This window comes from Camelus bactrianus, chromosome 17, assembly GCF_048773025.1.
Source record: "Camelus bactrianus isolate YW-2024 breed Bactrian camel chromosome 17, ASM4877302v1, whole genome shotgun sequence".
Lineage (NCBI taxonomy): Eukaryota > Metazoa > Chordata > Mammalia > Artiodactyla > Camelidae > Camelus > Camelus bactrianus.
This window is the reverse complement of record NC_133555.1, coordinates 21,522,161-21,546,498: the sequence shown is the minus strand read 5'-3', so window position 1 is coordinate 21,546,498 and position 24,338 is coordinate 21,522,161. Positions and strand designations below refer to the sequence as shown.

Genomic DNA, 24,338 nt, shown 5'->3' with positions numbered 1-24,338 from the left:
TCCCCAAAAAACAACACATTGAGGTCCAATTTATCACCAAATGACAGCTACAATACAGAATGAGTTGGCAGAACTGTTTCTCCATCAAACTGCACCCATCCTTTCCCTTTTAATGCCGTCTAAACCTTGTCCCTAAATTTGGAAAATGAAAGGCAAGCAGCATCCTGGGAAGATCTTCTAAAAACTATGCCACCACAAAACCTATCACTAAATGGCATCTTCTGACCCACCCCTACGGGCTAAATACACAAGCATCTGGAAGCTTTTTGGATTTTCCCCTGATAAGATTTGACCTCCCTTGATGTTTCTTCTCAAGTTCAATTATGAAAACAACTTAATTTGAAGATGCATTGTGTGTGTAGTATCTTGGCACCTAGGCCCTTTGTGAAGTTATGCTCTGTGTGTGTGTGTGGAAAGTTCAAAATATGCCTTTTTATCGTCTAGTTAGCTATGACATTGTCCTTTGTTTGGTCAGAGTCCAGAACTGTCCAGGAGAAAAGCCATGTTTATATATCTCTCAAATTAAAGTCACCTTGCACGCCTCTTCAGCAATCTGGATCACGTCTCCGAAGACTTGGGGCAGGAGGACAAATCCACATCTGAACTAGTGCTCACAGAGGCTCTGACGTGCATCTAATGTGGCTGTCTATCACTTCATTTTTCTAGGTGAGAAACTGGCCTGAAGATAAGCATTTGTAGTTAAAGATGCACTTTGAGTTCGTTACGTTCTAAGAATGTGGATGGAGCAATTTCCAGAATACCAATGACAGACCACCCAGGGCAGCCCCTCTTAAGGAGGTACCTGTAATATATTTATTCCTTCATCCAATAAAGCATACAGATCACCTTCTGTGAGCCCGATTCTGAAAGATACAATGTCTCAGTGAGAAAGAGATGGTACCTGAGCACTTAGAATTTATACCTGTGTATCCAGGAGTGTGTGTTTGTGTATGTGTGTGTGATAGATATTAATCCAATAATCATAAAAGACTGAGGACAATATACTGCAATGTCCTTTAGATAAGTAGGTAGGAGACGCCTCTGGAAGAACAGCCACTGAGGGAAGCAGCATGTGCTGTGTCTGCAAAGCAAAACTGAGCTTGGACTGTCTGAAGAACAGGGAGGAGAAGAGTGTGTCACAACAGGGGAGCCGGGAGGCTGAGATGAACTTGGAGACCCCAAAATGCAAGGGCTTTGTGGGGCAAGGAGTTTGGGTTTCAATTCGTAGTTCAGGGGCAGAGAAAAAAAATGTGACAATGAATATATATATGTTCAAGTATAACTGCAAAACTGCTCTACACTGGAATTTGACACATTGTAAAATGATTATAACTCAATAAAAAATGTTTAAAAAAAAAAACCCAAAACTGTCACTTATCAAAAAAAAATTTTTTTTTAGTTCAGGGGAGGAGGAATCCATTCATGACTTCAAAGCAAGGGTGGGTGGGCCAGGAGCCCACTTACTTCCAGGAAGTTTGGTCTGGCTACTGGCTGCTGAAAAGGGTGGTGGGGGTGGGAGTAAAAGCCAAGAGCCAGTCCAGAGGCTACTATGCAGACTGTCTGAGGGACCCAGGGTGGTTGGTACCAAGGGGAAAAGAAATGACAAAGGAGAGGGACAAGTAAAGGCAAAGGACAGTTTGGTGCCATATTTGATAGGCAATGCTGAAAGGCTGAATGGGGGAGAGAAGGAGGTGAATGGGGAGGGGCCAAAGGAAGGGGGAGAGGAGGGGGAGGGAAGGGGGAGGAGGGAGGGGAGGGGACCAAGGGAGAAGAAAATGAAGGGGGTTGCGGAGAGAAGGAGGGTAAGGGGAAGGGAAGGGGGAAAGGAAGAGATCTTAGAAACACAGACCTCCACCTCCAGGTCTCCAGCTTGAAAAAAAATGGTTGGAAAGGAACACCACATACTGAGATGAATAATTCCAACACTAGCTGTTTTCACTATGCAGATAGTTTTGAAGCAAGATTTTTTTAAATTTCTGAATAGCAAATCAGGACCAACTAGGAAGAAAGAAATGGGTTCAGTTGTGAAAACTCCACAGAAGTCCTTGGCCACACACAAGCTGTGAACCTGTATCAGAGGACCTTTTAAAATAAACCTATACCAACCTCCCTAAAACAGATGATTTCCTTATTACCGACAGGCCAGGGAAACTGGGAAGATGCAACGGACTCTATAAATGGAAATGGTGGGGAAAAAATCAGCTCATTAGTATTTCCCAGAATGATTTCAAAATGGACGTACTTATAAAGTGAGCTGAAAATATTTGCTTGGAACAGCAAGTGAATACAGGCAGCACTTAGGAGCTTAAATGATGAAAAGAATTCATGTGGCTTAAAAATGACAAATCGATCCATTTTAAAGCAAAATTATTTACAGTTCACGTATCTGCCAAGGCTGAAGGCCACTGCAGCGATGTACGTGGACAACAGGAAAAACTCCAAGTGCTGATGAGGTATCAGGCCAATGTCATTAGAGGTTGCATGAAAATCAGTCTCAAAAACAAGCCAAAGCAGAGGACGGTCCTTCACTTTTGCCTCTTTCTTTTAGCATGTATGGGTCTAAGTCAAACGATTTCTTCCCAAAAGGCAAAAAAGAGGAGTTAATGGAGAAGAAAAGGAAGGTATTGATTGGATGTGAAAATGAATTTTAAGCTCAGACTGGATGTTTTCATGGAATCTACTACAACGGCAAAGTCTATTTCCTGGGCTTCAAAGGGCTGAGGGTATGGCTGCTGTGTGCAGTGGCAGGCAACGGGACTGACTCCAGTAACCATAACCCTTCTCCCATCTACGACTCTCACTGCTTCTCCCTGTAGCTTGGAGCTTTGGTGGATGGTGTTATTGCCCTGGTTCTGGGACAAGTGGCACTGGGGTGCTAAGGCCACCGGGAGGGTTTAAGAGGCAGCATTCAGGAGGACTCAGGTCAGGGTCACTCACTGTGTACACTAAGCAACCTGTCCGCCGTATTTTTTAGTGACTAGCTGTCTATGTCCTCAGCAGCCCTTCCAGGGGTGAGGAACAGAGGGCAATGGAACAAAAACCTGTCTCTGTTGCTACCTTTCTGTTTGCTGCGTTTGCTTAAGAGATTTCCCCACCCATCATTGGGTGTCCCCTATGAGAAAACTTTACATAAGAAGTTTTGTAGTCACTGGGAAAATGTTGTCTCCTTAGTGAACACTTTATGCTGTTTTTAATCTGAAAATAAAAACTAAGTAAATACTGTGGTTCCCTACGTTGCATAGGCTGCTGGAGAACTTGAAAGAATTCCATGGCTGCATCACAGCATCTAACTCAATCTTGGGTCCTTTTTATGGCTTTGTATGGCGACTTCCCTTAGGTCATTATAATTAAGAGCTGAATGATTTTCATTACGTGTGTCCTTGGTTCTACGTTATATTTCTGCTTTGTTACCTTTTGAAAGTATATGCTCATTGCACTGGAGGCCCCATGGGGAAGGTCTGTGTGGATGTGCCTTGTTTATGTGGTCATCTGTCTCCCCCCAGTTCTGGGAGGGCATGAATGTGTTCTGTTTTAGTTCCTGTTGTAGACGAGTATTGGGTCTGGGATAAAGGAGATACTCAATAAATGTTTGTTGATGGAACAAATGCATAAAAAATTTTGGTGATTTGTGACAATGAATCCTTTCTGTGAAAGCAGCAATCAATAAATCATTTGTCAGCTCCAAGAAGAAAGGCATTTCCAGTGCCTCACACCAAACCCGACACTTAGCACTTTCTCAGCACCAACCTGCTGGATGGATGGGTGGATGGATGGGTGGATGGATAAGCGGATACATGGACAGATGGACAGATGAAAGAAGGGTGAAAAGGAAGTACCAGTTGGGAACTGAACTAGTGAGAAAACACAGGTGAATACTGACTTTAAGTTCAGGGTTTGGTGTGATATTTAGAGTTTCCGATCCTCACACACCAAGTCCTTGTGTGTGATTTAGACCAAGAGTCTTCACTGAACAAGTTTCCAGTCAGGATGATTAAACTGGGCCCCACAATCAAGCTTCCCAGTGAGGCCTAGAACCTGACAGCAGATATGTCTTATTTTTGTCCCTGCCATTTGGTTAAAAAAAAAAAAAATCTCCGATGTTAGGGACGTCTAGGCATTCAATTAGTAACATTTTATGAAGACAGCCATCACCTCCCACGAGGATATCAACCATCAATTTAACATTTAAACTAAATCTAGTAGGTGAAATTGCTTATTAAGGGTAAGTTATAGAGGCTATCCAGAAGGGGAAGTCAGATCAAAAAGAGAAGTCCTTCTGGGCTAATAAAAACCCAACTACTGAATTATTGAAAATATTTATAGGAAAAAAAAAAGGTACCAGGGCAAAGGAAGCTGTCAGTCACATAAGCAAGCCAACAGTGTTGGGAACTTCTAAGAATAAAGAAAATACATGGTCCAGGGTGAAGGCAGCATCTTCTCTGGGCTGCTGGTAACTCAGCGTATCACAACCCAGGCTTCAGCAGTGTGTGTTCCATTCTGTGGCCGGCAGAGCTGACCCTATCTGTCTTTATGTGAATGGCTTTCTGGAACCACAACATCTGGCTTCCGCGTGGACTCCCTGTGACCCTACCAAAAAATTCCATCATCATCTGGCTCTCTGGCAGGACTTCATCAAAATTCACACTGGGCAAGGGAAGTCGCTCTCAATTCACCTGTGCAGAAGTCCCACTGGTCACAGATGCGAGCAAAGCTCTACCGGCAACAGCAGACCTTGGCTGATAGCCCCCAAATTTTGTACGGCAGCTGCCAGAGTGTGCCAGCAGTGCTGTGAAAACCATCATCCCTGTCCTGGCAGAGAAGCCAGCAAAGGACAAGCCCCAAGCCGGGGGCTTGTTCATTTCTAACCCAGCAATACACCAGTCTCTTAGCTTGTGGTAATTAAGAGCCAGCAGACTGTGGGCAAAGCAGTTAAGAGAGCTTTCTTCCTAGGAATGCAGCCTGAATAATTGGCTTGCGGCTTGCTAATGACATGGCTTCCACAAAAATAAACGGTCACAGGGAATTCTCTTAACTGACTTGGTGAATGCAGGCTCTGTACCTGTTTGATACCCTTTGAGTTCAGCAGGGAATTCCAAAACACTTCGGGGGAGAAGAGATGCAAATGAAGCTACAAAAATCCTTTTGCACAGCAAGTTTAAAGGGGATGCAAAACAAAACAGAACACCTTGCTACCTGATACCATGCTGCCTGTGCAAAACTGCTCTATCTCCCCCAGTGTGCTCCTTGTCAAGACTCCATTCCATGTGGAGTGTGTAAAATAAGTCTGCATCACATAGCAGGCTCGGGGGGTGGGGCAGAAAAAAGCATGAGTCCTGCTAACTCAAGCTCATGTGACATACCTTACAGATTTGCTGCTATTTTTTCTGAAGGCTGAATAGGTTTCTAACTATGACCCAGGGATGGGAGACACATATGCATGCCTGTACACACACACACACACACACACACACACACACACACACACACACACTCACAGGTTTTGGCATCTCTGTGGTTCCAACGCAGAAACCTACCAGCACTCTTCAGCCTGGACATTAACACAAAATGACAAGAGAAGCAGCCCCGAAACCACATGTCCCCATCACCATGGCACTATGTTTCACTGAAATCACATCAATTATTGCAGGTTCTTCTCTTTGGAGAACTTAGGAGCGGGGCTTAAGAATGCAGGCAGCTCCCTCTCTCATCTCCAGAATAAACTTCTCTTCTGCCTCTCGCGGCCAAGCTTGGAGACAGGTGGAAGGAATTCAGCTGCAGCACCTTAAATTGCAAAGTTTTAAAGGCTTTCCATCCCTGGATGGCGGAAGGCTATCAATTTTCCCGCGCCCTCGTATTCTAAGCCACAAGGAAATACACCCCTCTTCGTCCTAATGTTAATAATTTGGGAAGCTTCTTTCACCCGGATCGATTCCACAGGCATCAGAGTTCCAGATTTTGAGTTTTTAAGTAGCATTTTAATTTGTTGTCAGTGCCCCGGGAGCAGAAGCTCACCAAAACCAAGCAAAACATTAAAGCCTCTAAGCTATTAGCTAACATGTCAACTAGGTAATGCATCTTCAGGAAACCAGATTAGAAAGGACAGCATAACATTGATTTTTTTTTTTTTTTTTTTAAAGAATCCTATACCTGCAGCATAATGCCGCTAAAAGCTGGCAAAACAACAAAGGACGTTTCCACAGCAAGGAAATGTCTTACTCTTAGTGCTGGGGCATCTTCCATGTGAGCACGGACATATATACAGGGCAGAGCAACTCTTCCGTAAACCTTCAGGCTTTCAATTTTTTAAATAATTCATCATCCAATGTATAAGAAAGCTTAGGGAGAGAATCTATCCATGTGAATGGCTGGAAACACCAGTTGAGAGCAATGCTACCCAGTAAGCAGGTAGGTGTTTTTTGTTTTTGTTTTTTCCCTCCTCCCAAAAGAAACAATAGCATTTGTATCAAGTTAAAACATCTAAGAAAGTCATGCATTCAAATGAGAGTTGTGATGCATTTATATGAGAAGATTCCAAACATGCATTCGTTATCCAGGCTCCTGCAGACTGCCTACAAATCACTAGACAGCTAAAGACAAACCCCAATACCTTCTATACCAAACGGATCCCCAGAACTTAATAAAATGAGCCCTGGCTGTCTCCTCCATCCACTCTAAAACACATTTAGTCAAGTCCAGCCAGACAGCGTCCCTTCCCACCACCAGCCCCCCAACCCCACCCCCCAAAACAATCATCAAGTAACTGACAAGTCCTTACCGACTTTGGGCTCTTCTTGGGAACTGGCAGCCCTGGAAAAAATGCAACAAGAAGGGAAGGGGGAAGAAATCATTAGCATATGAACGTTACCTTTTCCTTAAAGAACAATCCCCAGGTGTTTCATGGCAACCTAGCCATCTGCAGAGTTATGTCAGATTTCTCCCCAGCATCGGAGTTACCAGGCTGTTCATATCGAATCAAAGCAGAGGGAGGAGGAGAGCGAGAGGCAGGAGATCTATCTGCATTAGCTATGCTGACTTGTACTGCAGCAGCCTGGAGGCTGGGAAAAGAAATTCACAGACCTCAGCGGCCTGGGAAATTGAACACTTGGACAGAATCTCAAATGCTCTTCTGGATTAAGAGAGACTTAACTTACAATTAAGTCCAGGATATTTCCTTTCCATACGATCCACTTGTTAATTGAAACGGACCAATCACGACAGAGGAAGGGGGTGTATATTTAGCTTCAGAGAAGTACATGGTTAAGATTAATTTTTTTTTCCTTTTTCTTTCTTTTTTTTTTGGTCTTTTCTTTCTCTCTTTTTTCCCCTCTGCCTTTTAGGAGAGGAAATGCTTTCTTTATTTGGATGAGCTGAGCACCAAAACAGAGACACTCTTCTGCCAACACAGAACATAGATCCAAGTTGGTCTAGGACCCCCTCCAAATCACAATCACACCTCTCCACATGTCACTCATCCAAGCACACGCCTATTCAGTTTTCTGGGACTCGCCCCTCAAAAGCAGGTTGTTGGAGAGTGAAAAAGAGAAATTTCACAGAGCTGAGAGAAAAAAAGAGAATAATGGAGACAGTGAAAGGCAGGGGAGGAAAAAAGCGCTCCTTGAACCTAGCTGGCTCTCCCAAAACCCTGTCTTTGGTGAGAGGATGAGACCTGGAAGGGACCGCTGATCTCACTCCTAGAGAAGTCTGCAGCCATTAGGGGCAGACTTATGGGAAATTGGCCACCAAAGGAGCATAGCAAAGGAGGGCTGGAAAGGAAAATAAAAGCATTTATCGGTGTTTTAAAAGTAATCATTTCTGCAAGCTGCCTTCTCACTTTTTTTTTTTTTTTTTTAAATTTTTGGTTTGAGCAAACATAAGAATGCAAAAGCAGGTTCCAACTATAGTAGGCACAATCCAGGACCTGATGGATTGGGATCTGATGATTCTGCACTGGAAATTTCAACCTTTTTTAGGAAATGATCTCTGGGTGGTGTGATGATTTCAACTTGGAAGTGACTTGTTAAGCCAGCAGCTGTTTAGTTCAGTGTGAGTAACAGGAGGCAACAGAGTGGGGTGATGAAGGGGAAGCCACCCAGAGGAGCACTGCTAATGTGCCGATTGCAAGAGACGTGTGACAGGGACCACTCGTCCTCTCCTCTGGCACAGCTCATCACATTACCAAAAGGAGGTCACCACGATCTGGGACAGTGGCTCTTAGACTTCACAGTGCCTAAGGAGGAGGTGGCAGCTTCTCATCAATGCAGAATCCCAGGACCCACCCTGAGCATCCCAGGAATCTGCAGTATGAACATTTCAGGAGATTCTGATGCAGAAGGTATGAGGACCCCATTTAAGGCAACTATGATACAGTAGAAAGAGGATCATTACTTTCGGGTCTTGCGAACTCCGATAGACAACCTTCATCGAGTTGTTCTGAAGCCTTCTGTGCCTCAGTTTCTCAGTTTATGAAATGGAAAGATTCAGGCTCATTTGCACAAGATGGTTGTGATAACTGAACAGACAAAATGTTTAAAAGCCTCCTACCTCGGCCCTCAAATGTCAATCCTTTTTAGCTTCCTTTGCTAATTTACACCACTTAGGAAAAAAAGAAGTCGTTATGGTTATCTTATTCTAACTAGGACAAATCATTTGCCTAGCATGTTAAAATGCAAAAAAACACTGTAGGGGAAATATTCTGTCTAGGGACGAGACTAACTGTGCTGAGCAATCTAGAGGTGTCATTTTTCCTAAAAATAAGTATTTGGCACCTTTATTTGTTCATTAATGTGATTCCCTTAAGGAATTTTATCAAGTTATATTAGGGTGGGTCACTGTGTACACTTCAACATGGGATAATAGTCCATCTTTAAATACAGATTTTTCTCTAATTCATACTGAACTTCTTAGTTAATTGGAATAACACTTCACTGTAGTGGGCTTTTACTAAACTTGATTTCTCCTAGGCTTCCAATACAACAATTTTTAAAGAATCTCTAACTTGTTAGGAGGAAAATGACTTCAATCCACGCTCTGCTAATCATTTATAAAACTCTGATCATCTTAAATTTCCAATTTCTTAAGATTTTCATATATAAAATAAAGGGCGTTTTAAATTTGCTATCAAAATGATAACACTCGCACACACATTTAAAGGTTATGGAGGTAACAGGATGCTCAACGCAGTACTATTGGTATAAAGGGAACCTGGCAATGACTTTAAGTTCTAAATAAACTAAGGGATGACCAACCTATAAAGCCATCTGCAGAGGTTAAAAGGCATGAGCTGTCTCTATGGGTAACAGTATGGATGGTATCCATGAATGAGAACAGGATGAGGTAAGACGGGCGGGTACAGCAGACAGGTGTTCAGCACACTCAGACACACCCACCTTCCATGACTGTCCACATGAAACAGGTAACTGAAATATTTCCAGTGGGGAAAGAAGAGGCAGGGATCACATGGACTCATTTGAACAGACTCTGGCCTCAATCTAGAGTTTTTTCAAGAATACCATATTTGCATCTTGCCGAGGCCAGAAAATACTAATTAAAAAATAAACATTACTTAATGAATGGCCCTTCCCTTAATTGTTCAGAATCAACTGTTCTAAAGCTTATGGGGTAACCAGTTACAGTCTGTTTCCTCTGAAGCAGCCGTCCATGGAACATTCCAAAAGTTCCAGGCTCAACTGACAAGTTGCATTTTACAACAAGTAAGAACAGCTTCTTTTCATTTAAAGAGGAATCTGTTCTTCTTTGCTGGCTAGGTGCCAAAAAAAACCTTTTTTTTTTTTTTTTAAAAAAAAGCCACACCATTGACAGGAGCCAAAAGTGGCCACAGATTAGTATTTAAAAAGTCAGAAACCAAGAGACTCCACTTGACAACATGAAAAAAAAAAAAAAAAAGAAGAAGTCAAAGATTTGTTTTAGGCCCATATAGTCATTAAATCTTAAAATCTAATGAATATGAATGCTGGCACCAAGTTCCTGATGACAATTTATAATTTATTTCAGCCAAAGCTATTCAGATGGACTGGAAACAGCCGGGCAGACCTAACGGAAACCACTCCAAAGAGATCACTGTTTGGGAGAAATCTCCAAGACTGAGAAATCACAGGAGGTGGCTCTTGTCTGGCTGGGGTGGTCTGCGGGCCATCCCCACTGGACGGGCGACAGAGGACAGCACAATCCCACATGTCCCTGGTTTTCCCCAGGACAAATGCACACTGTGTGTGCCAAGTGGCAGCGGGAAGCTTGTGTTGTAGAGCTCGTATCATGGATTACATACGAGCATACTGGGCAGAAACAGCCTGCTCCCTTTGGGGCAAGGAAGGGGAACTGGGGGAAGAAATCCCTGGAGAGAACCATCTGCTCTGAGAGCCTGGAAGGTGGCAAATGCTACTTCAAAGGGGCCCCAGGAAACTTTCACGGGAACGTGCACCTTCCAAGTGTGAGCCTAAGTGTGATCTACAGAAGTGAGAAAGGCTTGGGACCTGAATTTCTCAAGTTCCTGATGAAAAAGGTGTCCCTCTGGAGAAAACAAACGGTAATTTCTCTGCTGGTGGCTGGGATCAGACCAATTAACATGAAGAGGAGGAATCTCTTTCCTTTTAAATATCAAGGCCATAAACTAAGCTACTAAACATGTTCTCATAGAACTAAATGGCAAATGTTATTCTTGGTAAAAGTTTATAATGGTTGGACACAAAAGTTTATACAAAAAAAGTAAAAATTTAACAGAACACGTAAGCATTTGGAAACAAAGCCGAGAATGTTACACAGCAAAACTGTGTGTTCTGCTGCTCATGGGATCATGGGGAACTTTATTACCTATTTTAGTATCTTCTGCAACAAGAAAAGCTTCATTTATTAATGAACATACACACACATATACATACAGATTCCACAATAAACAAAAGTCTACAATGCCTCTTTACGTAAGACAAATGCAGCAAATTTCAGAACATTTTATCGTGCTTTTAAATCTCTAGAGCCATCACTGACCTCTACGTCCTCCAAGAGTTGGTTACTTATTCCCAAAATGAATATATACATATAGAGTTTCTTTAAGCATCCTGTTGAGATTAAGACTTGTGTTTGTCCTACTGACTTAATGGAAAAAGGAGAGATACCAGATAGCTCAGCTGGGCTGTCAGGGGAAGCCAAACAGAAGCCAATCGCTGCCACTGGGGCACCGAGATGAACAAAACCTGAGACGCTGGGAAGGAGATTGGACTTCCTTGGACCCAATTTCCTCCAGGTTTAAAGGAAGGGAGAATGTCAACCAACCTCACCAGCTGAAAGAATCAAGAAAAATCATGCCAAGGGCTTTGAAGGGATGAATCCTAAAATCACTGTCAAATGCAAAGTATATCTACAAATAATAAAAAAAAAAGTACTATGTCATCAATTTCCCTTTTTTTTTTTTTCACTGTGATATTCATTTCCCTTTGCACTTGGTCTCTAGATTGGAGCATTTTAATGGAAACATTTGGTTTCTTCCTTAGCATTTAAACACCCACCACTCGCTAATCCACATGGCATCTGACACATGGGATTCTTTAGAGGCTTGCCCAGCAGAATGCTGCATTAACAAGTGGACTGGTGCTCAATAAGGTAATGCCATGTGCAAAGAACAGGGAACTTATATATATATTTAGAGAGAGAGATTGAGAGAGTGTTCACAGAGCCCACTGAAAGCCCCAAGAGGGAGACTGTGAGAACTTGGTCAGGGGCTAGACTTAGATTCCAGAGGGTAAGACTACTTTGAGCACATTTTCATCTCACACACTACTAGCCTTCTCTCTTATTCTGAACCTATCAGTGCCTAATCCTAAATGCAGGACTCAAAGATTAGAGCAGACTTTAACTCAGGAAACTCATCATTACGAGTTTGTATTAAAGGAGTAATCAGAGAGTTTCACACAAATGTATATAAAAAGATGCTCAACACAGCATTATTTAAAGAAGACAAAGTGGAAACAATCAGAACTTCCAAGGACAGAGGAATGAGTAAACATATTGTTATATCAATAAGATGAAAAATTATGAATCCATTAAAAACGGATTATAAAAACAAGAACATTTAGTGACATGGGAAAAAGACAAGAAAAACTGATTAAAAACTGCCATAGAATAGAAATTCATTATTAAGAAATAGATCTATGTGTATGATGTATGTATCTCACTCACACACACACACACACACACACACATATGCATCATACACCCAAAGACTAGAGGAAAATGTATTAAAATACTGTTTCTGAATTCTAGGATGAATAGGTGACTCATATTCTTCTTTTTGGTATTTTCCAAGATTTTACATACAATCCAGCTATAACCATACACAGGTAAGCATTATTGAACAATGCAGCCATACTGAGGACGCTTGGACAATGGGATGGACTTACTGGCTGTAGTGCAGTGTTAGACTAAAGAATAACAGAGTTCGTTCTAGCTCTCTCTTGGCTCAGTGAACTGCCATTTCTACTCAAGTGTCTGTGCTACTTAATTACTGGGCCATGGCCTTGATTGAAAATGGGATAAAAAGCTGTTAGAGCCTGTCTCGAGCAGAGTTGCACAGAAGCACACGATTCAATATGGCATACAAATTCAATACAGCCTCTGAAACCTTGACTGGCGACTCTAAGAAACCCATTCTATTGAGGTCGACAACCCTCAGGTTAAAGCCTTGTCCAAGCACGTGGCTATGGTGTTAGCAGCTATCCCCAGAGTGACGGTCACTTCAGCTCAGTTTGTGCCTCTAGTAAGAACAATATGTGCAAAATATTTTATCTACAAATAGAGGGGACCATGAGAAGGATTAAGGAGAAAGGGAAAAGTGGCTTGCTTCCCCTTTCTTGAGCAGATCTAAAGGACACAGCTAAAGGAAATCTGAGGAGAGATACTGCGTTCAGGAACACTCCAGAACACTAATACTTATCAGCAAAAATGCTGCAGTATGAAAAATTCTGAACCTAGTAGGGAATGCTTTTACTGGGGAGGAGGGAGCAGTATGATGATGGCTCAAAATACTGAGAGATCAATGAGGTAAAGATGGGAAGGGGTGCAGGAAAAACAGGGAGAAAAATCTGTGATTGCCCTGGCACTGCAGAATTGATATTTGACTGCAAACTCATGGCTCTAAACAATTAATGGCCAGTAACCTTTCTTAAAAAAGCCATCTGTACCGTTCTCTGTCCATTAGTTTTTTGTTTGTTTTAATACATAATATATAAGCCATGAAATAAATTTAAACTGCCTTCACCTTACCAGTGAAATGCTAATAAAGACAGTTCAGAAAGTGAAAAAGGTAGGTAGCGTCAGCCTTAACTTTTTTCCACTAAGGGCAGGAAGAAAATTAGGAAAAATGCACTCACTCATTTAAGCAATCTGGGCTAAGTAAGGACCTACTATGAGCCAAGAGCTGGAATGAAATAAAGCAGTGAACCGAACTCCCAAAGGGCTGCTTTCACGGCGCTCACATTCTTTGGAAGACAGAATAGACAACTTTGCAAATAACTTTGAGTCATAACTTTGGTGATGAAAATGAAGCAGGATCCTGGAACAGGCAGTGCTTGGGATTCACCGCTACTTTCTACTTGGTAGCCAAGCACGTCTTTCTTGAAGAGAGAGTATCGGAGCCATGACCTGAATCTTGAGGAGGGTGCCTACCCATCCATGCAAGTTTACTGAGCCCTGCCATGTGCCCAGCAAAGCATGACTGAAGAGATAAAGGTAAATCAGACACAGCCCTGACCTGGATGAGTTCATAGTCTGTCTTAAAAAAGAAAGAAGCAAAGCAACGATTATAATTCAGTATGGTCAGTGCCAAGGGCCATGATGGAAGGGTGCGCCATTGCTCTTGAGAGCATGGGAAAAGAAAGCTTAGCCAAAGTGAAGAAGGGGGCAGAAAGGACAAGGGACACTGAAGAGTCCTGGGATTGGGGGCAACATGCAATAAATGATGTTTGATTGAATAATGGTGATGACCTTCTTGTAAGGTTTTTTTTTTTTTTTCCTAAACTAAATTGTTTGCCAGCATAAACTCAAGGCCAAGTTTACACTAGAGTACATTTCCACAGAAGGACCTTACAAACACAATCTTTCACAAAGTTGTATCCAGAAAAGAAAGTGAAAAATGATTCTAATTTAGACATGTTTGATTTTTTGTTTCCTCTTTCCTCTGGCCCAATACCATTATCAACCCTGCAGTATAATTTTTCAATGCAAATATGATACCAGCTGCCAAGAAGAGGAGCTTCAGACTGAATGTCTCCAAAAAGATGAAGACATTCTTTCCTTTGGGGAACCTTATAATGGTTATTATGAAATATTACGGCCATCATAATTTAAGGAGAAGGTTGGACTTCAGAAGTACAGAATAAGTAGCTCCCAATGCGGTGTCAGTTGGCATTGTGTTAAGAAGATTAAGAATAGAGTGGTACAGCTTTACAGCTACGGAGAAGTCGGCTTCAATTACACAGTACATATAGCTTAATAAATATGTCCCGAAGAGAAATAAATGGCTTGCGAGGCTGGTGATTGCTAATGGTTTACGGAGCCTTTCCCCTCCAAGTCATGAGCCCTGAACTGGCACAGGTGAGGAAAGGCCTGGAGTCACTGGGCTGCTCAAAAACCCAGGTAAGATGGATGGACTGTCATCATGCAATTCCTGAGAGATAAATGCTCACTTCAGAGAAGGTATCATTGAAATAACACGGACAGTCCTACTGTTGCTGACTTCCGAAACTCCGTAATACACCTTGAAGGGTCAAACACTCAGCCTGTCATTTGTTAAAAAGTAAAGAAATATAAAGGGGGGTCTTTTAAAAGGAAGAGCTGAGGGCAAAAATCACAGGAACTGAGAGCTTGTCTTTGACACCCATTTATTCTTCATAACTGCTGTCTAAGTGCTAATATCATCCTTATTATTACAGATGAGAAAACTGAGACACTGATGGTTAAATAACATGGCCAAGGTCACACGATCAGGTGAGCAACTGACAGGAGACTTGGTCTAATGCCAGGCCTGAGCTTTTAAACACTGAACTAACTACACAGTCTCATTCAAAGGTGCTTCATCTATCTGGGATCACAGGCCATTAGGAAGGGATTAAAATGCCAGTGTTTGTACCTGCAAAATGCACTCGCAGCAAATTTTGCATACAGCTTCATGGACTATAAGGATATCGGTCGGTCCACAGGTCAGTGGATCCAGGTATCTTGGACCCATAATTGTGATGTGAATTTAGGGAGAGAGTTTCCTTTCTACAAGTAGCATGGGAGTCTATGCATAGTCAATCTAGTTCTTAAGATGTCTGTGACAGTTTACTCCAAGTCACAGTATGGAAATCATTGAGCATCCAAAGTTACACATGCTAAAATAAAACAAGATGGGTAGCTGATTTGAAGGCAATGAAGTCTTCAAAGCCACACAACTAACAGGTTGGCTGGACACCAAGTCCTGTGGAATACTTTGGAAAGCTTCTAAGTGTTTTAGCTTGAAAATGTATTCTGACAGTAACTGATAACAGGATCTTTTTTGTTTTTTTTTTAAATAGGGGGTAGGGGAAAAAAATGGAGAGAGCAAAATGGAGTGAGTTACAGCATCTTCTCTCCAGGAGGAAAAAGAAAAAGAACCGTTAGCTTAAAAAGCCCACTAATTTGCCATGAGGTACTATGAGACTGACCTCCCTTCTCGAGACAATATTCCCACCAAGATCTCCTTTTAAGGGTGAATTAAGCCAGTTTTTCAAATGGTTCCAGGAAAGCTCTCTAACTCTCTGTGGGTTGGAAACGTTTGTAATTTGGGTATTTGGGCCTAAGATCTCCCCTTAGTCTATAAATGCTGCTACCTCTGAGGAAGACGCCCCGGCTGGCTTTCCTACCACCTCGATGTCAAATGTCAGTTGCTTTTTGTGCAAATGCTTTAAGGGTTCGCCCTGTTTACACTCATTCTTCTTACCAACCGTTCATCAAAGTCTCCCCAGGATAGGAGAGACAACAGGTCTCCAAGGCAGTCCCTCCAAAGTTAAAAGTTTGACTTTGAGCTGCAGAGGACGTATGGGGGGAGGGGCGGATTATGAAACAATAGCTCAAAATAGCTCATTGAAAGAAAAACCTGACAAGGATTCTTTTTCTGGGGTGGAAAAACAGGATGCTGTGTGGGCCCTTATTTTAAGGTCACTGGCCCCAAAGGGAAACCTATCACTGTAATTGGTGCTGAGATGTTTCTAGGTTAAAAAAAAAAAAAAAATACATGCCAGGTCCTTGACTTCAGGATTACTGACTTTTAGGATGATTCTTATCCTGGCTGCTTATTTTCAGCAATATAAATTAGGCACAGGGCCAAGTAAGAGATCCAGAAAGGTATCCCAAATTTTATCCTTACAGGACACCAAACCTCTAAAATCCAAGGTCCTTCTTTATCTTTCCCGCCGTGTTCATCTCCATAATGTAGCCTGAATCCATCCATGATGTCTGTCCATCCCCACTGCCACCACCTTTTCTTGCCTAGGTGACTGCAAGAGCCAAAAAACTGGTCTCTGTTTTATTCTTCATCCCCATTAATCCATTGTCCACACAGGGGCCAGAGACATCTGTCTACAGGATAAATCAGATTATATGGTCTCCTGACTGCATGTCTCCATGGCTTCCCAACAGCTTCAATGCAACACAGTCTTTTTCTGTGTCCCACAAAGCCCCCCTCGCTCCGACCCTGCCTGTCTCTTTAAATCCTCCCTCTCTTCCCCCCGACCCCGGGCCCCAGCCAGGCTGGCATTCTCCACTTTGGGGGCTGATTCCTTTCATTCCTCTCGGCATTTTCACTGGCTGTTCCCTCTGCCTGGAACACTGTGCCTGCTGATCTATGTGCAGGCAGCTTCCTCTCATCACCCAGGGCTCTCCTCAAATGTCACTTCTTCAGAGAAGCCCTTCGGGGATCCAGACCATTAGCAGATCTGAAGCGACCCTTCTTGTCGCACTGTATTCACATGGCCCAGTTTGTTTTCATAGACCCTGCGATTCTCTAAAATTAATATGTCTGGTTACTTGTTTGCTGTTTATATTGTTTATTATTATCATTTGCTTGTTTATTGTCTCCATTTCAGGGACCTCATATCTTAAACTAGGGCTAGTCTCCCAGGCCTTGAACGGTATCTGGTCCCCAGTCCAATAAACATCTTTGGAAGGAAGGCATGACCGTTGGGAACTTATGAAGTGAGTCTGTGTCTTGAGGGCTGCAGGAAGAGCTGATGAGGCAGAGGGGAAGGCGGCATGGCCTTTCTTTTGATCACTGTCATCACTGCTGTGACTACTTAACAGCCGTGGTCCTTGGGCTGCTCCTTGATTTACTGGTGAGCTGCCAGGCTCGGCTCAACTCACCGCTGCCTCCCTGCACGAGGAGAGCAAGGTTCCGCTGTGCCCCCTTGTGTTCTAAATTCCTTATCACAACGGATAGGAACGGCTCAAGTCACAGAATTAACTCGAGGCTCATCAAGCAACCCCAAGCCCGGCAGCTTCTGGTCCCAGCAAATCAGCGTGTTCTCAGGGACTCTTTAAGAGTTGAAATAGATTTTCAGTTAAGGACACTTTGACGCCTTTCCTTAGAAAAGCAACTTTTAGGACAACACTGAGTTAAAAAGCTCCAAATGCCTCACCGTTCCCGACAGAAAGCAAACACACACTGATGAAAAAAGATTCTTTCAGGTTCTCTCCCTCAGCCAAATCCACGAATCTCTTAAGCAGTTTTAACAGGATCATTGGTGTGACAATCACTTTTCTGTCACAATGTATGTTTGCCAAATAGGAGGGCAATTTCGCCGTCTGCTCTGTAAGGGCGTCTATTATTTGGCCATTTCAATTAACTTCATTACTGAACTGCTTAATTGCGACGGAAGCCACCCCTGGCACCGTATCAAACTTTACTCCGATCTCTTAAATTTAGAAAATCGTATTAGCCTTGGAAAGCATGGGTCACAGTTAACAACAGCAAGGTGATCCGACTTGGGAGTCCAGTAGCTCTGCATTATTCAAAGTGTCTGCAAGTCAGACCTACAGAGCCATTTACTGAAGGGTCATGTTCTCCCAAAGAGCAAAGGACACAGGATGAGCAGCCCCATTCATCCCCCACGGAGGTATTAAATGTCTTCAAAATCCTTGTGCTGAAACACTATCCGCTCTGGTCTAAGTGATTATGTGAATTACAGAGGGAAACAAAGCTGTTTCCTTGACTTTGTCAACTTCTAATGATTGCTGCCCCAGAGAGCAATGAGAAGTCCTAGAGGCTTATGCTTTGCTCAACTGTTAGATTTCAGGTTTCAGGGAGTCAGTGCTCATGTTGCCAGCTGGATTTGTTTAAAGGCAGAATATGGGGGGGTCAGTTTTGCCCACCCACCCCAAACACATACTGGCCCACTCAGGATGAATCTCAATTAGAAATAACTTTTACAGGTCAAGTAGATTGAAGATGCAGGGAAAATTCCAAGGACTGCAAGGCCATTTGATGACACATTTTAGCTGGGAACAAGATGTCCAACAGGGCACTGCCTTGAAGAAGGACACTGCATCCATGGCAGGCAAGAATAAGGAAGAGAAACTCACACTGGAAATGATATCCACGCTCCCCTAGTCAGCATTTACAGAGAAGATACTCAACGAGTTTCTCATGGTGGAGATCAAATGCCAGAATCCTTTTGCTCCCTCTCCTGTCTGATTTTTGGGGTTTTCTTTATTCTTACTGAATGAGGCTTTACTTAGGCTTAGGGTCAATGCAGATGCAGAACTTAATGCAAACAAACCCACTGGAAACTGATTTTTCAAAGCTGTCATAAAGTTTCTGAGACTGCTTTTCACATACAAAAAAATTAGCCTTGGATATTTTGAGATGCCCCATGCACAGTGAATGTGTACAGCTCACATGATTTTTCTCTTGCTTTTGGATTTAACATTTTCTGGGGTTACCTCAATAACTTATACATGACAAAAGAATTCCTGGAAGAGACTGACCAATAAGTGTTGTATTATGTTAAGGGCAACACACAGGAAAGTGATGGCTCCATCCCTGGCCTTGATCTCACACTCAGCTTCTCCCTTAATTAAGAGACTGTGGAAGCACCTGTAAGACAAAAGAGGCGGTTCCCATTGCCCTTCCTGTGGTTTGGGTTCTGGACTCCCACTCACACACTCCTTCCAAGCATCTTCCCTCCTTTCCTCTTCTCTCCTCAGCCTCGTTCCCTACAGCAGTCATTCCTGCATTGCAGATTTCACAGACCAGCAGAGTTCCACTCAACCCATTTGAGCCCCTGACCACAAGGTGCCAATTCCTTATTTTGCAAACTAGGAACATTAAAAAGGGGGAGATAAATAACAGCCAACCACCTTCTCATTAGTAAAGGATATTTCAGCAGAAGAAAATAAAATAAAATAGGAAGGGTATCATCTGTAAAAGAGTCCTCCACCTTAGAAAAATTGCACTTCATAAATAATCTACAACACTGTCCTGTTTACTGAGAATCATGTCAGACCAGAAGAAGGAACATCTCAACCACATTTCTTCTTTTCCTATTTAATTGTGAATATACTAAAACCCACTGGATTGCACACTTTTTGGGGGTATGGGAGGTAATTACGTTTTTTAAGAAAATTTACTTATCTTTAATGGAGGTACTGGGGATTGAACCCAGGACCTCGTGCATGCTAGGCATGCACTCTTCCACTGAGCTATACCCTCCCCCTGCCATGTTTTCTCTCGAGGCACTTCTTTTTACCTTCTCTTATCTTTTCTCTACCCCAGAAAACTACACCAAAAGTATTGAGAATGGTAGGACCACTTGCGTATCTCGTCCCGCTCCTTCGTCTAAGCCCCATCCAATGACAGAGCAGTCAACCCTCCTTCAAGGCAGGGCGGCAGTGCGGGTACAACGAGCCCTCCTCTCCTTCCATCCTCACCGCAGTACTGAGGAAGGTACAGTTCCACTCATATTCCAGACGACAATCCCAGGAGGCTCGAGGACACTGCCCACGGCTGGCCCAGGTGCACTGCTAGCTAGTGGCAGAGAGGACTGAGGGAAATCGTGACAACTGGCCAAGGGAACACTTCCACCACGGAGCCAATGCGGAAGCAACGGCAGAGAAGAAACTGGGCCTTCTCACATGAAATCTCTTCCATCCAAGTTCAACAAAGATCCATAGACTGATTTCATTTGCTTCTTAAATAGAACACAGCAGTTTTAAGAAGGAAAAAAATAAAGGTTGTCGAAGGGGTTAAAGCCATGGTTCTCAGTCAAGGTTGCTGCTGCCTTTCAGGGGATGTGGGTCAGGTCTGAAGACGTTGCTGGATATTACTCCTGCAGGAGGGGGACAGATGCTCCTGGTGCCTAGTGGATGAGGCCAGGGATGCTGTGACACAGCCCCTGATGCACAGGAGAGCCCTCACAACAAAGAATTAGCCAGTCCATGGTATCAATAATTAATCCCAGAGTTTGAGAAACTCTGGGACTAAAAAAAAAACTATCTCTTCCTCCTACAATCACCACAGTCAAAGTGAAAGTTGCTTGGCAGGGGCAAATGACACCAAGAATCCCATGAATTCACAGGGTGTCCCATCATTTTTCCCAGTCAAGCATTTCCCACTTTGGTAAGTGGTATCTATGGTAAAAGTAACCACGGAGAACATTTTAAAATTTAGAAACAACATAAATAACTAAGGAAGCACAGACCTAACTCCAATTATCTCCAAATGATTAAAATAAACTGATTAGAGTTTACACAACTAGAGGAAAGCTTTTTGAAATACAGTGTTTCCGATAGGTTCCTGATGTCATGGTCCCTGAACATTGCAACTGTCAAAATAAACGTCTAATAAAAACACAGGTTGCTGAATGAGGTGAGGTGATAGCTGATACCAGAGATAGAGAGGGATTCCCTCTGTTGGTGAATCTGAAATTGCTCCATGCTGCTGCAGTCTTCTAACACTGAGGACTACAACTCTACGACATGGTGCAAAAGGATCTTTTAAATAACTTTGCCTTAAATATTAAAAATCACAAAAATAGTATATTGGAAGTTTTCAAGGCAAAGGTAAGAAACCAAATGAAATTTCTAGAAAAAGAATTAAGTGCGAGAAAATGGAGAGGATGTGATTCACCACGCTGTATTTTACATGTTTACTTGCACGTCATTCATCTATAGCGAGAGATTAGCACACTGCTGAAATTCTGTGGAGAGAAAGAATGAATAGCGTTTGGTGCCTGTGGCGAGAAACAAAAAACAGTGAGAACACAAGAAACACAAAAAGGAACAGGAGTATAAAATGAACCCAGGCAACAACTTGGCATAAAAAAGGCAGGTTCCATGTTGCCAGTGGACACCTAAGGGCTCAATGCTATTTTCAATGACGTTAAGATTCCACCAACAGGATTTCGGAACTAAAAAGGATTATGTTCACAAATAGGGGACATGACTAATATCCGAGCAGGAATACAAATGGGAAATAACAGGCAAGGGATAAGCTGGGGAACGTTTTAAAATTTGCAGGTGGCAATGCAAAGAGAGACTAAATAAAAACCACAGCAGCCACTTAACTCCAGATGGTGGTAAAGAATGTGTGATTTAATTTGAGGAAAATGAAGGAAGGTGGAAAAATATTACAGAGAGTAAACTCTTTGCCTCAGATAACAGTTTTGACAACGTTCAGAACTGCTAAATGCTTAGAGTAGAGACTAGGAAGTTATCTCTTGCAATTAAGACAAGCTCAATGAAGTGAGGTCGCCAAACTAGGATCAGAAAGGGGAAAAGCGATCATCATTGTGTTGCTCATAGCAGACACTTTGCACAAGGGAGCCACCAGCCGAAGAAGGGATGCCTAATTAATTTTCATATGGAACCAAAGTAAAGGCAGAAAATAAACTCCAAAGACAAAAAAAAGACAAAAAAAAAAAAACCAAAAAAAAACCAAAAAAAAAAAAAACCCCCAAAAAACAACCAAAAACCTAAGTCTGAAGATATCTTATTTCTTTTGTTAAAAATAAAAAGTATGGTTACGGGGGGGGGGGGGGTAAAAGGGTGGGAAGGAATAAATTAGGAATTCGAAAATTGCACCTATTGGGGAGTGATGGAGATGTGAGCTATCTTGACTGTGGCGGTGGTTTCATGGGTGTGTCCATCTATCAAATTTCATCACACTGTACATGTGAAATATGTGTAGTTTACTGCACAGGAACCATACCACAATAAAGGTGTTAAAAAATACAGTTTAAATATAAATTAAACCGAAAAGAAAGGGAAAGTAGCCAGTTCCTGAAATTCTGAGATGATGATGATGGTTAAAAAGAAATTCCTAGGAAACCGGTCCACAGCAGGTCCATGCCCCACACTCAGCACCTTCGCACGTGCTGTCTGTGGGTCCGTGGGTAACTGGCAGGTAACGTACGAGGGTGTGTGAGACCAGATGGACAATAAAAGGAAAAGGCAGGGCTGTGGCCAATTGGAATTGATGGCGCCAACTAAAGGCACCCAAATTTTAAAATATTTTTTAAAGAGACTGCTAAAAAAAAATACATGAGTGGGTCATGCCAAATACTGCCTGTGGCCCACCAGTTCACACTTCTCAGTCCTTGCTGTATACTTCAAAGCTCTAGTCCAGTAGTTCTCAGCAGAGGGCAATTTTGTTCCCCGGGGGTCATCTGTCAACGTCTGGAGACATTTTTTTGTTAATACAACTCAGGGGAGGGAGTGTGGAGGCAGGCATGCTGCTGGGCAGGGATCATGGATGCTGTTAAACATCCTACAACGCTCAGGACGGACCTCTGCAAAGAAGAATTATCTGGCCCCAAATGTCAATAGCACTGAGGCTGAGACACTCTGCTCTAGCTTCCTGTCGTTCAAAAAGGCTCCCTTGTCACCCCCACCCTCCCTGACACACCTCTTGTCCAAATCTGTACTGCACAGATTCAGACTATCTGCGGGTAATCTTCACCTGCTAGTCTTGCCTCCCTAACGAGGCGGTGAGTACCCTGTTTTCTCTCTCGTTACCCCAGGGCTGTGCACAAAGAGCGCACCCAGTCCTCCATTAGGACCAGGAATGGGTCAACCGGAAAAAGACTCATCACCAATTCAGAACTATGAAATTATACAGAGTAGAAGAACAGCTAAACTAGAACTTCAACTGATTCTACCAACAGGAAACATCAATATATAGAAATGTCACTAGTTTAATTTGAGGAGAAAAAAGAAGCACCAAAGCTAGTCCCATTTTCTGCAATTAACACATACGATTCTAAAAGCCAGCCACTCCTCCTGAATGCTGGGCCCTATCTCCCTTCCCTTCTTAAAACCCTCACTCCTACAGCGATTCCCCTTGCCCCTCACGTCTCCGGTTTCTCTGTCTTCTGGTATTTCTAGCAGCACATCAGGATGCTGCAGTATCTCCCATCTTAAAAAGCAAATCAAACTCTCTCAACTGCGCAGCCCTCTCTAGCTAGTACGTCTTTTCTCTGTTCCATTTTCCGGGGAAAATTCTTGAACAGCTTGCTCAAATCCCCATCTCACTTCTGCCTTCAATCCCACTCCCAGCTGCCGCACTTCCACACTTCATGGACTGAGCTCTCAGAGGTGACCAATGCCACATGCAACATGTCCATCTTCCTATGCCGCTACTTCTAGATGCCATCAGTGTGGACGGCATCTCCCTGAGACGCCTTCTTCTCTTGGATTCATAACAGCATACTTCCTACTGGCACGGGCCGCCCCATCACCGTCTCCTTTACTGGTCCCGCCTGCTCACTCTGACCCCTGAACGATGGTGTGTCTAAGGGTTCTGTCCTGTCTCCTTCTCATCTTCCTACTCTTTCCCTAAGTCCTTCCATTCGGTCTTCTGGCTCTAAATCCTGTCTATGTGTGTGTTTTACAAACTGTCCTGAACATGGCTGAGCATGAGAAATATACTTTATAATACATTCACACATATATATGCGTTTGTATGTGACTGTGTATGTGAAGGCACACATACAAGTCCAAGTTTAGTGAATTAGTGCTTATTTTTACAGAGTATGACACTCTCACTGTTTTCTATTTCATTCCACTTTTCAGAAAAACACAGGTTATAGCCCCATATACCAGTTTCAGGACCCAGTAATGGGTCACAGCTCACGGCATGTAGCAAGCTCACTGATAAGATAATGTCTCAGCCATGCATGTATCTGCTGCTCTAACCTCGCCAGCAATGCACCCCAGACCCCAGACAACCGCCTACGTGTCTGCTCCACTTGGACATCAAATGGGCATTTCACAATTAACAGGTCTCAGAAGGAACCCTGATGCCAGAGATCAAGGTCCAC

The 24,338-nt window shown here is 42.9% G+C and overlaps 1 protein-coding gene across 17 annotated transcripts in view; it reads right to left on the bottom strand.

Annotated features, from left to right (window-relative positions):
* Nucleotides 1–24,338, bottom strand: part of MAGI1 (membrane associated guanylate kinase, WW and PDZ domain containing 1) — a 577,834-nt gene that overhangs the window by 37,012 nt on the left and 516,484 nt on the right. For all 17 annotated transcript variants that reach the window (XM_074344506.1, XM_074344521.1, XM_074344522.1 and 14 more), the window contains one exon: nt 6,776–6,807. In XM_074344506.1, the coding sequence (XP_074200607.1) occupies nt 6,776–6,807 (32 nt within the window). The remainder of the gene's footprint in view (nt 1–6,775; nt 6,808–24,338) is intronic.